Source organism: Trypanosoma cruzi, genomic scaffold, assembly GCF_000209065.1.
Source record: "Trypanosoma cruzi strain CL Brener 1047053516805 genomic scaffold, whole genome shotgun sequence".
NCBI lineage: Eukaryota > Euglenozoa > Kinetoplastea > Trypanosomatida > Trypanosomatidae > Trypanosoma > Trypanosoma cruzi.
In genome coordinates this window covers 10,701-22,433 of record NW_001849494.1, presented here as the reverse complement: position 1 = coordinate 22,433, position 11,733 = coordinate 10,701, and the positions used below count along the sequence as shown (strand labels likewise).

The following is an 11,733-nucleotide window of genomic DNA, read 5'->3' as shown; positions in this document are numbered from 1 at the left end:
GGTGTGCCTGTCTGGCGTATCGATTACAAAAACGCTCTTATTTACCTTCCAACGCTCATTGATGCGGATGTTGGCACATATGTGAAGTTTAGCGACACGATCAACACAAAGGGCTACACTCTGTGGAACGAACACCGGGGGCTTCCCGCATTTCCAACTTTCATTCCTTCTGAGGAGGAGGATCTGTCAAAGCTGTCAACGGACGAGTGCCAACTTATGAGCCCCCCGCTGTACATGTACTTCCGGGATGAATTTGCGGCGTCGCAGTTGGTTTCTCAGGCGGATGTGGAAGACGCCAAGAGTGCCAGGCCGACGACAGCAGCTCCAAAGAAAAAGGTGTACGATATGAAAAAGTACTTTGAGGCGCGTAAAAAGTATCGACAGAACCTGCAGAAGGCAAGAAAAGTAAAGCTCATGAGTCTGCGAACCAGGGCGCACGAGAAGCAGGAAGAGGCGCGTCGTGCGAAGATTTTGAAATACAAGCGTGTCAAGTAGAGAGTGTTGGAATCCTTGACGTCTCGGCGACTCTGAGAGTGGAGAGAAAATGCCCACGACACAAAACAAAAAAAAAAAAATGAAAAGGTAAATACCTACGTGCATACATATATATATGCGTTCGCAAGCAAATTATTGCGATTCTCCATGAAGCGGGTGTAGTATTGTTTTTCACGAGTTTTGTGCGTGTGATTCGTTGGCACGTGGATGTACCTTCTCTTTTTTCGTTCTATTGCTTTGTAGAGATTATTACTATTTTTTTTTTTAAGTATTGGGTGTGTGCGTGTGTGTGTTTACGGATATTAATGTCGGCCTTAACTTTATCTAAAACGCGTGTGGCAGATATTCTCTCCGCGTGGAAAAGGGCTCAGCCCACGGCGGAGAAATTTGATATGTTTGGTTGTATTTTTGGCGCCCTGACACCGACGACACTTGAGAACCAGCGCAGCCAGGCCATCCTGCAGTACCTCTTTACGTCCCCTGAGACAGTGTGCGATGTCGCCTTGTTTTTCTCTTTGGAGAAGCTTTGTCTCGTCCACAACGGGGTGTCCATTGAATTACCACCGGCCACGGACTCCTACACGTATACGGCTATTCCGTACGATGACAGTTGTGCCGATGCACTTTCGTCTTTTCTCGCGGACAAAACTGTGGGGCTCTGCCAGAAGGAGTTGGCCATTCAGGAAGGGGATTTTGCATCCAAACTCATTCCGTTGCTTCGAAATCTCGTTTCTGCCGAGAGGACGGTGGAGGTGGCGCCACTGTTGGGTGAATTCCTTTTCATCAAGGATGAGGCGGCGCTGTCATGTGTGGAGAAGGCGGCAGGTCTTTGCAGTGCCGTCTTCCGACGATTTATACGCGGACTAATCGAGGAGGAGACACAAAGAACACACCCAAGGGCGTTGAGTGCCATTCAGGAAGAGATCTCTCAGAGGCTTCAGATGCCAAACACAGTGAAGGGTCTCGAAAGACTTGAAATCTCCCAGTTTTCCATTGCGTCGGGCCTGACACCATGCGTCATGCACCGTGGAACGTACGAATCCCAAATTCAGGTGACTAAACTGAGCACCCAGCCATTGCGGGGGGACATCATTGTTGTCCGTTACGGTGTAAAGAACTGCGGCTACACAGCCTTTTTTGCTCGCACGCTCATTGTGGAGGCCAATGCACCTTCCAATGCGAAAGATGCATATCATTTTCTTTATTCTGTTAGCGAGAAGGTGATGGAGCTGCTGCGAGTGGGCACCAGACTAAATGAAGTGTACACGGGGGCCATAAACCACGCCAGAACCACCAACGAAACACTGGCTAAACATTTGCCAACTTCTCTGGGATTCTCCACTGGTCTTATGGTGCTTGAGGCTCGAGGGACCATCTCTGAAAAGGGGACCGCGACCATTGCGGATGGGATGACGTTTGTTGTGCGTGTGACGCTTGAGGGGGTGCCGGATGGCGGCGGGGAGAGTTTTGACTTGGAGTTGTCTGACACCGTGACGATCAAAAACGGTGCGGCCCAACTTAACACGAAGACAACCCGCAAGCTGGAGGAAATTCTTTACGAAGGGGGGGATGCAAGAGGAAGCCTTTGACGTCAGTTCACGTGAGTTGAACAAGATTACCCGTCAGGGACAGAGCAGCGTTCCTCTCTTGTCGAGGGAAGCCGCTCGGGAGGAAAAACTCAAGTCCCTGTTGAGAGAATTACACGCGGAGCTGATTGCCGCGGGGGGGAAGAAGGCAACAACAACTGCGACTGAAGAACTGCGCGTATACGAGATGGGCCGCCTTGCGTATGGCGATATTATTCCGTATCCCAAGGAGGGCACTCTACCACTACAAGCACGGAACGACATCTACGTGCACGTTGAGAAGGAAGTTGCTTTTTTTCCTGTTTGCGGGGAAATTGCGGCATTCCACGTCTCGACCATCAATAAAGTGGACGTGAAACCAGAGGGCGAATATGTCACCTGCACTGTGACGTTTCATTCGTTGCAAGAGGCAAATATTGCGTACCGGCTTCATCGAACAAAGATTTTCGTAAAGGAATTGAGTTATCGCGCTTCTTCCGATGTTTTCTCAGAGGTGAAGATTGCCATCCAGGGCATCCACCAGCGGATTAAGAACAGAGACACAGAACGGCGGAGGATATCTACAACCGCAGGAGGAACCAAACTAAATGTCACACCAAATTCACTGCGGCTCCCTCAAGTTAAAATAAGACCAACAGCCACAACCGGCCGCCAAAACAAGGATTGCATCGGGAACCTTGAGCTTCATCAGAACGGACTTCGTTTCTCGTTTATTGGTGGGGTGCCAATTGACATACTGTTTGATAATGTTAAACACATCATATTCCAGCCAGCTGTCAACTCCATCCGCGTCATTTATCACATTACCTTAAAAAAGGGAGTAGAGATTGCTCGTAAAAGCGTGGATGAAGTGCAGTTTGTGGCCGATGTCATGGAAAGCAGTGAGGCTGTCACGGGTGGAAGGAAATCTTACGATGAAGAAATTGCGGCTGAAGAACGTGAACAAGCGCGTATTAGTGAGACTAATAAGCAATTTATGCGCTTTGCTCAGGCTGTGGAGAAGATGAGTAACATAAAGACGCAGATCCCTGTGAGTAACTTTTCTTTTGAGGGCGTTCACGCCAAGGGGTTGACCACCTTCAAAGCTAACAGGGAGGTTCTCTGGGCAATCTCCGACAGACCACCGTTCACGCAGCGGGTGGCGGATATCGAGGTGGTGTCGCTGGAGCGTGTCATACCGGGTGGATCCACTTTTGACATGTCGCTTATTTTTAAGGACTACAACAAACCGGCGGTGACTCTCACAACAATTCCGAGAAGCAGTTTGGAGGTGATTAAGGACTGGTGCCTTGCATCACGGCTGTATTACATGGAGACCACCGTGAATCCCAACTGGAAGGTTGTGCTCAAAACAATTCTTGACGATGCAGAATGGGATCCGTGGCGACCCGGCGCGGGGTGGGCGGTACTCAACAACGACTTTGACGGAGACGAGGAGGAGGAGGAGGAGGACTCAGACACCGATGACTCGACGTACAACGAAGATGAGGACGAGGAGTCGGACGAAACAGGAAGCTCTTTTCTCGAGGATGAAGAAAGCGAGCCCGACAACAGCGACGATGAAGATGAGGAAAGTGTGCTGAGCTGGGACGAGATGGAGCGCCGTGCGGAGGCTCAGGACCGTAAACGCGGGTACACATCCGATGGCGATGACGACAGGCCGCAGAAGAGAGCTCGTGTAGGAAACACATCGAGGGCTGCGCCGCTTCCGACCAGGGGAAAGGCAGCTCGCATGCCAAATCCTGGAAGCGCAGTTCCTCCCCCACGCAGATTTTAATTGGGCGCACCTTATAAAAATATATAGATACATATATATTTCTTTTTGTTTCCCCCATCTTTTTCTCTCTCTCCACGTTTGTCTCCGGAAGAAAATTTGCTGTTGTTGTTTTCGCATAGAGGCTTTGGCAATGGTATTTGAGTAAATGAAATGTGAGGTGTAGGAGGCATCATCTCTTTTTTTTGATCCTAGCTGTTTTTTTTTTCTTTTTTTTCTTAACTTTCTGAGAATTTTGCATCCTGACGCAGCTGCATCTTGTTTTACCGGTCTTTGTTTTTCTTTTTGCGTGCTGCTCAGGATTAAATAAGTAGCGTTACACATAAATCCGGACGCAACCTCCCTACATACACGCTGATATACCTGCAAGAAGGTGCAGGCCAACCTACCGTGCGTGCTTGTTATAGGGGGTACACCGCGGATCTGGGTTCGTTGGCTCGCTCTCTGCTCAGAAACTTGGGGCGCGTGCTGTCACAATTGGAGACGACTCAATCAAACGAAACAAGTGTTACACATAAAAAAGAAAACAAAACAAAACAAAACAAAACAGGAGCGGCATAAATTGACATGAGAAAACTGGCAATTGGGGAGTTGTTGTGATTTATGCTGATTATTATTGTCTTTTCCTTTTTTTTTTGTGGGGTGCCGACGGATGGCCTGTGGGGGCCTTTCTTCAGGTTTACATGCGTGTAGGTAGACATGTGCGGCGGCTTTTGAGTGCGGTGGCCAGACGGGATTTCGGCACGGGAGGGACGCAATGCTCTCAGACAACACGGCTAGTCGAGGTCACGGAATCGCCAATAAAAGATGTCAAGATTATTGCCATGAAAAATCCTGCGGCGAACATTCTTTCAGCATCTCTTATGAGCGATCTTTTGGATGCAATCAGTGAGCTCTGCAACCCCGAGAAGGATGCCTGCCGGGGCATCGTTTTGACCTCCGCACTTGTTGGTGCTTTCAGTGCGGGTCTGGACCTAAAAATGCTTCACGCGAAATTGGAATATGAGTCCTTCATGCATTACTGGGGTTTGCTTCAAAAGGTGTATGTTACCCTCAACACCCTTCCAGTTCCTCTTGTTTCAGCCATAAATGGAGATGCCCTTGGCGCTGGCTGTATCATTGCCCTGGCGTCGGACTACAGGGTCATGGCTGCAAAAGCGGGGGATGAGGGGAGACCATTTAAAATCGGCCTCAGTGCCACCAAATGTGGATTGACGGTTCCGCCATCTTTTGCTGCTCTCACTTCACATGTTGTTGGGCATAGAGTGTGTGAAGAACTTCTTCAGCTTGGGGAGCTTGTGGATGCGTCGACTGCAGAAAAAATTGGGCTTGTAGATGAGACCGTAGAGGATGCGGATCAGGTTCTTATTCCAGCCCTGGATACGGCTGAGAGATTGTCCAGCGTAGTCCCCTGGTGCTACTGGATGGTGAAGGACGTGTCACGGAAGAAACTTGTTGCGCCCTTTTGTACGCCAGCACTCCGACATGCCGAGTGCTTAAATTTTTATGAGATGCTCAACAACCCCGACGTGAGGCGAGATCTCGGAGCATACATGGCAGGTGCATGATTGAGAGGGAGTTGTTACCACCAACATCGATGAGGCCGCACATTTTTTTCTTTTCCCTTGGTACCGTTGACATTTTTCTTAATGCGTTTTTTCTTTTTTTATGTTGTACGATCCCTTTTTTTTTTTTTTTGAAGGTTCTTGTGAAGAGAATGATCGCGAGGGAAGCTGGCTGCCTTAATGAACGTCTATATATATCTATATGTGTGTGTGTCCTGATAAAACGAATACACTTCTTTACGACGCTTTTCTACCGTATGAATTTTTGTGACGTACACGACTTTATTGGTTGGGGAGAGCAGGGAACCGATAGCGGCCGGATAATTTTTTTATTTTTATTAATTTCATCTTCCCGCTCACCCGCTTTTTGATCCTCAACACGCAGCGGGGTGTTGTGGCTGAAGGACCCCAAACTCTGTCACGTCGAAAGGAATAAATAAATAAATATGCATGCATGCATGTATGCATCCCATCCGAATAGAGTGGGCGGGCCGCGACTGTGGATAACGGATGTTATACAAGTATAAATGTGCACTTCCTGGGTGCTACACTTTGAGGATGTGGTGAATCCCCACTCTTATTCCGTTGATCCCTCACTTATTTCTATCTTGTTTGTTTTCTATGATTGAGAAACTCAGGATTTGGCCAGCGGCCCGGAAGATTATTCTGCTTTTTTTTTTTTTTTTAGGTCCATTTCTCTTTTGAAATATAATATTGTTGTGTGTTTTTGTATATAGTTTTTCCTGTGCTTTTTTATTGTTTTGGCGAATTAAGACTTCATGGAGACAGAGACGGAGCTCGCAAAAATTATTTCCAAACGACTGAAGGAGGGCTCATATGAGTGTGCGGTTTGTTCTGAATTGGTTCGTCTCCGTGACAAACTTTGGGCCTGCTCGGCATGTCATGGGATTGTGCATTTGTCATGCGTTAGATTTTGGGTGAAGGTGCAGGCTGAGGAGCGAGAAAAACAGAGGGGAACTTCAGGCAATACATCTTGCGTTGCAACTGAGTTTTGTTGCCCTCTTTGCCGATTGATTAATCCAACCGATGCGCTGGCGGAATACAAATGCTTCTGCGGTAAAGTAAAGGACCCATGCGATGATCCTCTACTGGTGCCGGGTTCTTGTGGCCAGACCTGCGAAAAGCGTCGTGATGATCCGAAGTGTGTGCATCCCTGTACGCTGATGTGTCATCCAGGGCCTTGTCCCCCCTGTTCCTTGACACGTCTGCAGTCTTGCTACTGCGGTAATTCGGAAATGAGCGTTGGATGCTCGAGCGGGGTGCGCGGCTTTAACTGCGGCGGAGTCTGTGGAAAGTTGCTTGACTGCGGGAACCACAACTGCACCGCCCTCTGCCACGAAGGACCATGCCCGATCTGCACGGTGCTTGCAACAACGAAATGCCATTGTGGAGCCATGGAAAAAACACTGCGCTGTGGTGAAAACGTTCCTTTTTCTTGCAACGCTGTGTGTGGGAAGCCGCTTGATTGTGGGAATCACAACTGCCCGGTCAAATGCCATGAGGGACCTTGCAAGCCTTGCTCACGGGTGCCTGAGCGACAACCGTTCTGTCCCTGTGGCAAGGTGCGTGTACGACAACTTCTTGATTCCCCAAGGAAGTCCTGTTTGGACCCCATTCCTTCCTGTGGACTGGTTTGTGGGGCGCGACTGCCGTGCAATCATACCTGTTCCTTTTTGTGTCATGAAGGTCCTGTGTGCCCACCCTGTGTTGAGGTGGTCACGTCCAGGTGTGCGTGTGGATCCAGCAATATTGAATATTTTTGTTTTTGCAGCTACTTACCTCCAGAGGAATGGCAAGAGGCTGCTGCAAAGTCAAACGTTGTAAAGAATGTGGCACTTTGTTATCCCCCAAAATGTAACAAACCCTGTAGAAAGCAGTTGTCATGCGGCAAACATACATGTAAAGAGATCTGCTGTTCCAATGAGGATCACAAATGCTACCGAATTTGCACCAAACGTTTGTCTTGTGGCATTCACACTTGCGGTCAACTTTGCCACAAAGGGGCTTGCTCTCCATGTAGCATTGTATCGTACGAGAGGCTCTATTGTCGCTGTCGACGGTCATGGATTGAGCCTCCAGTGCCATGCGGCACGAAACCTCCAAGTTGCAGCCATGAGTGTGTGGTTCCTCGACCCTGTGGCCATCCGGCGAACCATCCGTGCCACATTGAGGAAAAATGCCCCGTCTGCGTGGTGCCTGTGGAAAAGAGGTGTGCATCACACAAAAAAGTGATGCCGTACTTTTTTCCTTGTTTTAGACAGTCTATTTCGTGCGGAAAGAAGTGCGGAAAGCCATTGAGATGTTGTGGGAAAACGTGCGAGAAGACGTGTCATGGTGGGCCGTGCGTGCACCAGTGTGCAAACAGGTTTCCAGCGCTTTAATAACTTGTTTTTATGGACTCTGTCTTCTCGGAGAGGTGAAGGCTTTTTTAAATTGCCGTGGTATGCACATGACGTTGCCCTATACATTTTTACCACACAACTGAAATATTATTGTTGTCGATTATGCTTATTTATCTTTTTTAAAAAAATGCCTGAATGCATGACTCTATCACGTTTTTCCCCCTTCCTTCATTTTTACCGTTTTGTTGTCGTTGTTATGACGGGAACACTTTGTAGGAGAAAGAGAGCAGAATTGCGCTACTGGTAAGACGCAATTACGTTTATTTATTTGGGAGGGAAGTTGACGCATTGAGAGAATCTTTGAAGGCTGCGTACCACGGCATGTTGAGTGATGAAGACTCCGTCCCCAAGGAGAGGCCTGAACCGGACCTCTCGGCCTTTTGCTCCTTAACGGCTTTTTCAACCATTACTGTATCATTTTATTGTTTTATTTCCGCCATTTGCCTGGTGGGCTCTGCCACATTTGTTAATGTGTACCACAAACTTTTTAGCGATGATGCCGTTCATGCTGCCGTGGGATGTGGCGTGAATGCCACCAGTTGGACAGTAAACCGTGCTCGAAATGTGCTTATTGGCGCATCCATTACTTTTATCCTTATTTACACTATTTTTGCACTGGCCGCGGTGTGGTACATTCGGCGCACCTTGATGGATCTTGAAAGGTCAATGTGCCAGCTGTACTGCACCTTTGATCACCTTAGCAAACTACGCTTGGAGAGTGTACCGCTCTATGTCAACAAATACAGTGATGTGGACGTTATTACAGAGAAGCATACTTTTCTTCTTGAGCGCTATTCCAATGTGCTTGAGCTTCAGCAGACGGAGGATTCCATCAACAACGTTTCATTGATTCTCCGGCAGTTTCGGAAATTGCTTCCCGATGCCGTGTTTCACAAGAAGATTGCGGGGGAATTGAGAGAATCGAGGGCCGGTGAAATGGCCATTTTAAGAACCGTGGGAAACCGGCCATCTGACCGCCTGGGAACGATGATGGTAGCGAAGATTTCCTCGCTGCTGAGAAGACAGAATATTGCTTCGCCTGTCGCCCCAGACGGGAAACAGGGTTTGGCTTGCCCCACTGAATTTCCAAAGACGTATTCATCAGTGTTGCAGGAGGACATAAATAACCATGGGAAAGGCAAGTGTTCCTGTGGAACCCTCAATATTGCTGAACTCCAAAATGGCATTGATTTTTGCTTGAAAAAAAGAATGGTCACAGTTGTGGTTGCTTCCTTGTCTGGACTCGCAGTGTGTATGGATGAGGACCTGCAGTATTTTCAATACTTTTCACAAGAGTTTCTTTCTGTGTTGACGGACCTCATTGACAGAAATAATGGGACAGTTCTGAATGCAGCACCTGACAGGGTCACTGCAGTATGGAATGCATTTAGTGCGACGCCGGATCACGAAAGGGCTGGAATGCAGTGCGTCTGTGAGGCCATTTTAGCTCTGGAGTCCCTTCTTGCTAAGGTATTTATCCCTATGGGCCTAGAATTAACACCAGTCGTGGTGGCAACCTCAGGCTGTGTTTTGGCTGGAACTGTTGGCTCAGAAGACGAACGCGCCATGGTGGTGCATGGAAGATGTGTTTCCCTTGGAGAGGCGTTACCCTCTTTGTTGATGGCGCAGGGCGTAAAGTATGCATGTACAGGAACTTTGTTTGAAAATTGTTCCGAGTTTTTTACATGTGTTCCAATAGAATATGTGACTGATGTGGATGAGCGTCGACATGTCATTTACGAAATTGTGAACAAGCCCGTCCCTTCTCTTCAGAGAATTACGGAGGCCTTCAAAAGGTTTCAGGCGGGTGAATACGACCTTGCAGAGCGCATGTATTTGAAGCTCTCCAGGGAGAATTGTGAGGATCGGTGGGGTTTGCGAATGGGCCAGTTATGCTCGTATCTTGCGAGGAGTGGAGGGACGTATCAGCGGCGAGTCCCCCAGTGGCAAATGTTTCCGGTTGAGGAAACAGATGACAGCACCGTGACGCAAAGGAACAAATTGTTTTATCACTGGAGGAAGCCGGAGGTAACTCCTGTTGAGGATCAACTTCGAAACGCCATTCTGAGGAATTCGGGCACATGCACAGAATTAGCGGTGCCCCCCTGTGGAGTCATTCAACCGCGGCCGAATTTTTTCGTGAGTGGAGACCACGTTTTAAGTTTCCCTCCGTTGTCAGAAGCACCGAAACCACCTGCCGTTTTCGATGTGTGTGATCGACAGGGCATGACGTTTCGGATGTCGGACCGTATTTTGGGCACAGGGGTGAGTGGAATTGTCTCTATGGGCTTATCGCAAACAGGTGCTTTGGTTGCCATAAAGGCCATTCAACTGCCCAGAATAACGCACACCGCATTCAATCAAATGAGCGGTGTTAACCGTCGACGCCTGCGCAGAAAAGGTATTAACGTTGATGTAAACGTGGATGAGGCGTTAGATACCGTTATTAATGAAGTGAGTTTGCTGTCGCGATTGCGTCATGCCAACATTGTTGGATACATATCTTGCGCCATATTAAATGATAAACTGCTTGTTGTAATGGAGTTTGCAAGTGGTGGGAGTCTTTACAACATGCTGCACAAGTTCACAAAGTTTAAGGTCGATCAGGCAAAACGGTACCTGCGGGATGTCTTGAAGGGACTTGTGTATTTGCATCGGGAAGACATTGTTCACCGAGACATTAAACCACAAAATGTTCTTTTGCTGGAAACAGGTCTGTGTAAGTTGAGTGACTTTGGGACGTCAAAATGTCTATTGAAAGCTTGTAACAGCGGCCAGCCGGAGGGAACTCCACCGTACATCGCCCCTGAAGCTGCACGAGGCAGGGCGGAGAAGGCATCCGATATATGGAGCTTTGGCATTATGATGGCGCAGATGTTAAGTGGCAGGCTTCCCTGGTCAAACATGGAGGAAATGACACCTCAGACCTTCTGCTACAACGTGGGGCATAATGAGAATTTTGTACCTCAACTAGACGAGCAAATTTCAGCCCAAGAGAAGGAAATAATTATGCGGTGTTGCAATCGTGTTCCGTCTAAAAGACCGACCGCAGAGGAGCTATTGCAAGACCCCTACTTTAGTCAATCGAAGACGTTTACGAATGCACACGCACTTGGCTCACTTACAAGCCGTGTTGATGAGTGCTTTCAACTCTCTTCTTTGAATGCATCTCAATTGAGGCCAAGCAGCGAGCGCCCCTACACCCCCTCGTCTTCGTGAGTCGAGTCCAGCTGCGCCAATAATTAATATTGACTCACCGAGAAGACTGTATTTTGTGAAGAATCTTCATTACGTTTGGGGGGTGGGGTCGAAGGAGGACGGGGGTTTCTTTATTTTTTTTTTTTTTGCTGTTTTTTCTGTTTTTTATTATTTGCATGCTTTCCTGCATACACGGTGTGGACAATCTTTTTTTTTTTTTTTTGCCTCAGTCCGTGTCCTCTGTCATTTAGAACGCTGTAGGATGTTTCCCATCACTGGCGAGTTGAGCGATGTCATACTCAGCGTGTCGTGTGTGCTTATTACGCTTGGCGTGGGATGCACCTTCATTATGGTGCTTTGGCTTTTGATCTGGAGGACGACGCTGAGGGAGATGCCCTTCTTCCAGGAGCTCTGCAAGACGTTTGTACAGCCCGTGAGACGACCAACGACAAGCTCAAAAGTACAAAAACGTGTTATTATTTTTAATTGAGGCATCTCTGCAGCAGTTGCGTCTGGCGGGTAACTTTACAGTTTTTTTTTTTTGAGGAATTATCTTGAAAACCGGTTCCGTGTCCCATTCTGGATTGAGCGTCACTTTTTTTCTCGATTCCATTTGAGTGCCCTTTTTGTTTCCACGCCCTTTTCTTGCTTTTCCCCCGTCTCTTTCTCCCGTTCCTTACAGGGGGAGGGGA

The 11,733-nt window shown here is 48.1% G+C and overlaps 4 protein-coding genes and 1 pseudogene across 4 annotated transcripts, besides 18 other annotated features; all 5 read left to right on the top strand.

Moving 5' to 3' along the window:
- Tc00.1047053510645.49 (ribosomal protein L3 mitochondrial, putative) lies at nt 1-495 on the top strand (the record flags this gene model as incomplete). Its single annotated transcript, XM_801754.1, has 1 exon — nt 1-495. A coding segment is annotated over one exon (495 nt), but the record flags the coding sequence as incomplete, so codon positions are not given.
- Nucleotides 1-4,801: a sequence feature (heterozygous, non-Esmeraldo-like haplotype).
- On the top strand, nt 802-3,858 carry Tc00.1047053510645.40 (annotated as a pseudogene).
- Nucleotides 3,514-3,533: a microsatellite.
- Nucleotides 4,374-4,404: a microsatellite.
- Nucleotides 4,539-5,423, top strand: Tc00.1047053510645.30 (3,2-trans-enoyl-CoA isomerase, mitochondrial precursor, putative; the record flags this gene model as incomplete). The annotated part of the gene is made up of 1 exon (XM_801753.1): nt 4,539-5,423. The coding sequence occupies one exon, from the start codon at nt 4,539-4,541 to the stop codon at nt 5,421-5,423; it is 885 nt and encodes a 294-aa protein (XP_806846.1).
- Nucleotides 4,802-5,493: a sequence feature (haploid, non-Esmeraldo-like haplotype).
- Nucleotides 5,494-5,750: a sequence feature (areas merged during assembly that could not be assigned to a particular haplotype. This can correspond to areas where the two haplotypes were merged or to regions with more than two copies in the genome that were merged during assembly.).
- Nucleotides 5,561-5,862: a mobile genetic element.
- Nucleotides 5,741-5,765: a sequence feature (AT_rich).
- Nucleotides 5,751-7,299: a sequence feature (haploid, Esmeraldo-like haplotype).
- Tc00.1047053510645.20 (nuclear transcription factor, putative) lies at nt 6,200-7,822 on the top strand (the record flags this gene model as incomplete). Its single annotated transcript, XM_801752.1, has 1 exon — nt 6,200-7,822. One exon carries the CDS (start codon nt 6,200-6,202, stop codon nt 7,820-7,822), a length of 1,623 nt encoding a protein of 540 aa, XP_806845.1.
- Nucleotides 7,300-7,479: a sequence feature (haploid, non-Esmeraldo-like haplotype).
- Nucleotides 7,480-9,368: a sequence feature (heterozygous, non-Esmeraldo-like haplotype).
- Tc00.1047053510645.9 (protein kinase, putative) lies at nt 8,165-11,062 on the top strand (the record flags this gene model as incomplete). The annotated part of the gene is made up of 1 exon (XM_801755.1): nt 8,165-11,062. One exon carries the CDS (start codon nt 8,165-8,167, stop codon nt 11,060-11,062), a length of 2,898 nt encoding a protein of 965 aa, XP_806848.1.
- Nucleotides 9,369-9,438: a sequence feature (haploid, Esmeraldo-like haplotype).
- Nucleotides 9,439-9,867: a sequence feature (areas merged during assembly that could not be assigned to a particular haplotype. This can correspond to areas where the two haplotypes were merged or to regions with more than two copies in the genome that were merged during assembly.).
- Nucleotides 9,868-10,180: a sequence feature (areas merged during assembly that could not be assigned to a particular haplotype. This can correspond to areas where the two haplotypes were merged or to regions with more than two copies in the genome that were merged during assembly.).
- Nucleotides 10,181-10,364: a sequence feature (haploid, Esmeraldo-like haplotype).
- Nucleotides 10,365-10,369: a sequence feature (areas merged during assembly that could not be assigned to a particular haplotype. This can correspond to areas where the two haplotypes were merged or to regions with more than two copies in the genome that were merged during assembly.).
- Nucleotides 10,370-11,065: a sequence feature (areas merged during assembly that could not be assigned to a particular haplotype. This can correspond to areas where the two haplotypes were merged or to regions with more than two copies in the genome that were merged during assembly.).
- Nucleotides 11,066-11,733: a sequence feature (heterozygous, non-Esmeraldo-like haplotype).
- Nucleotides 11,168-11,215: a sequence feature (A-rich).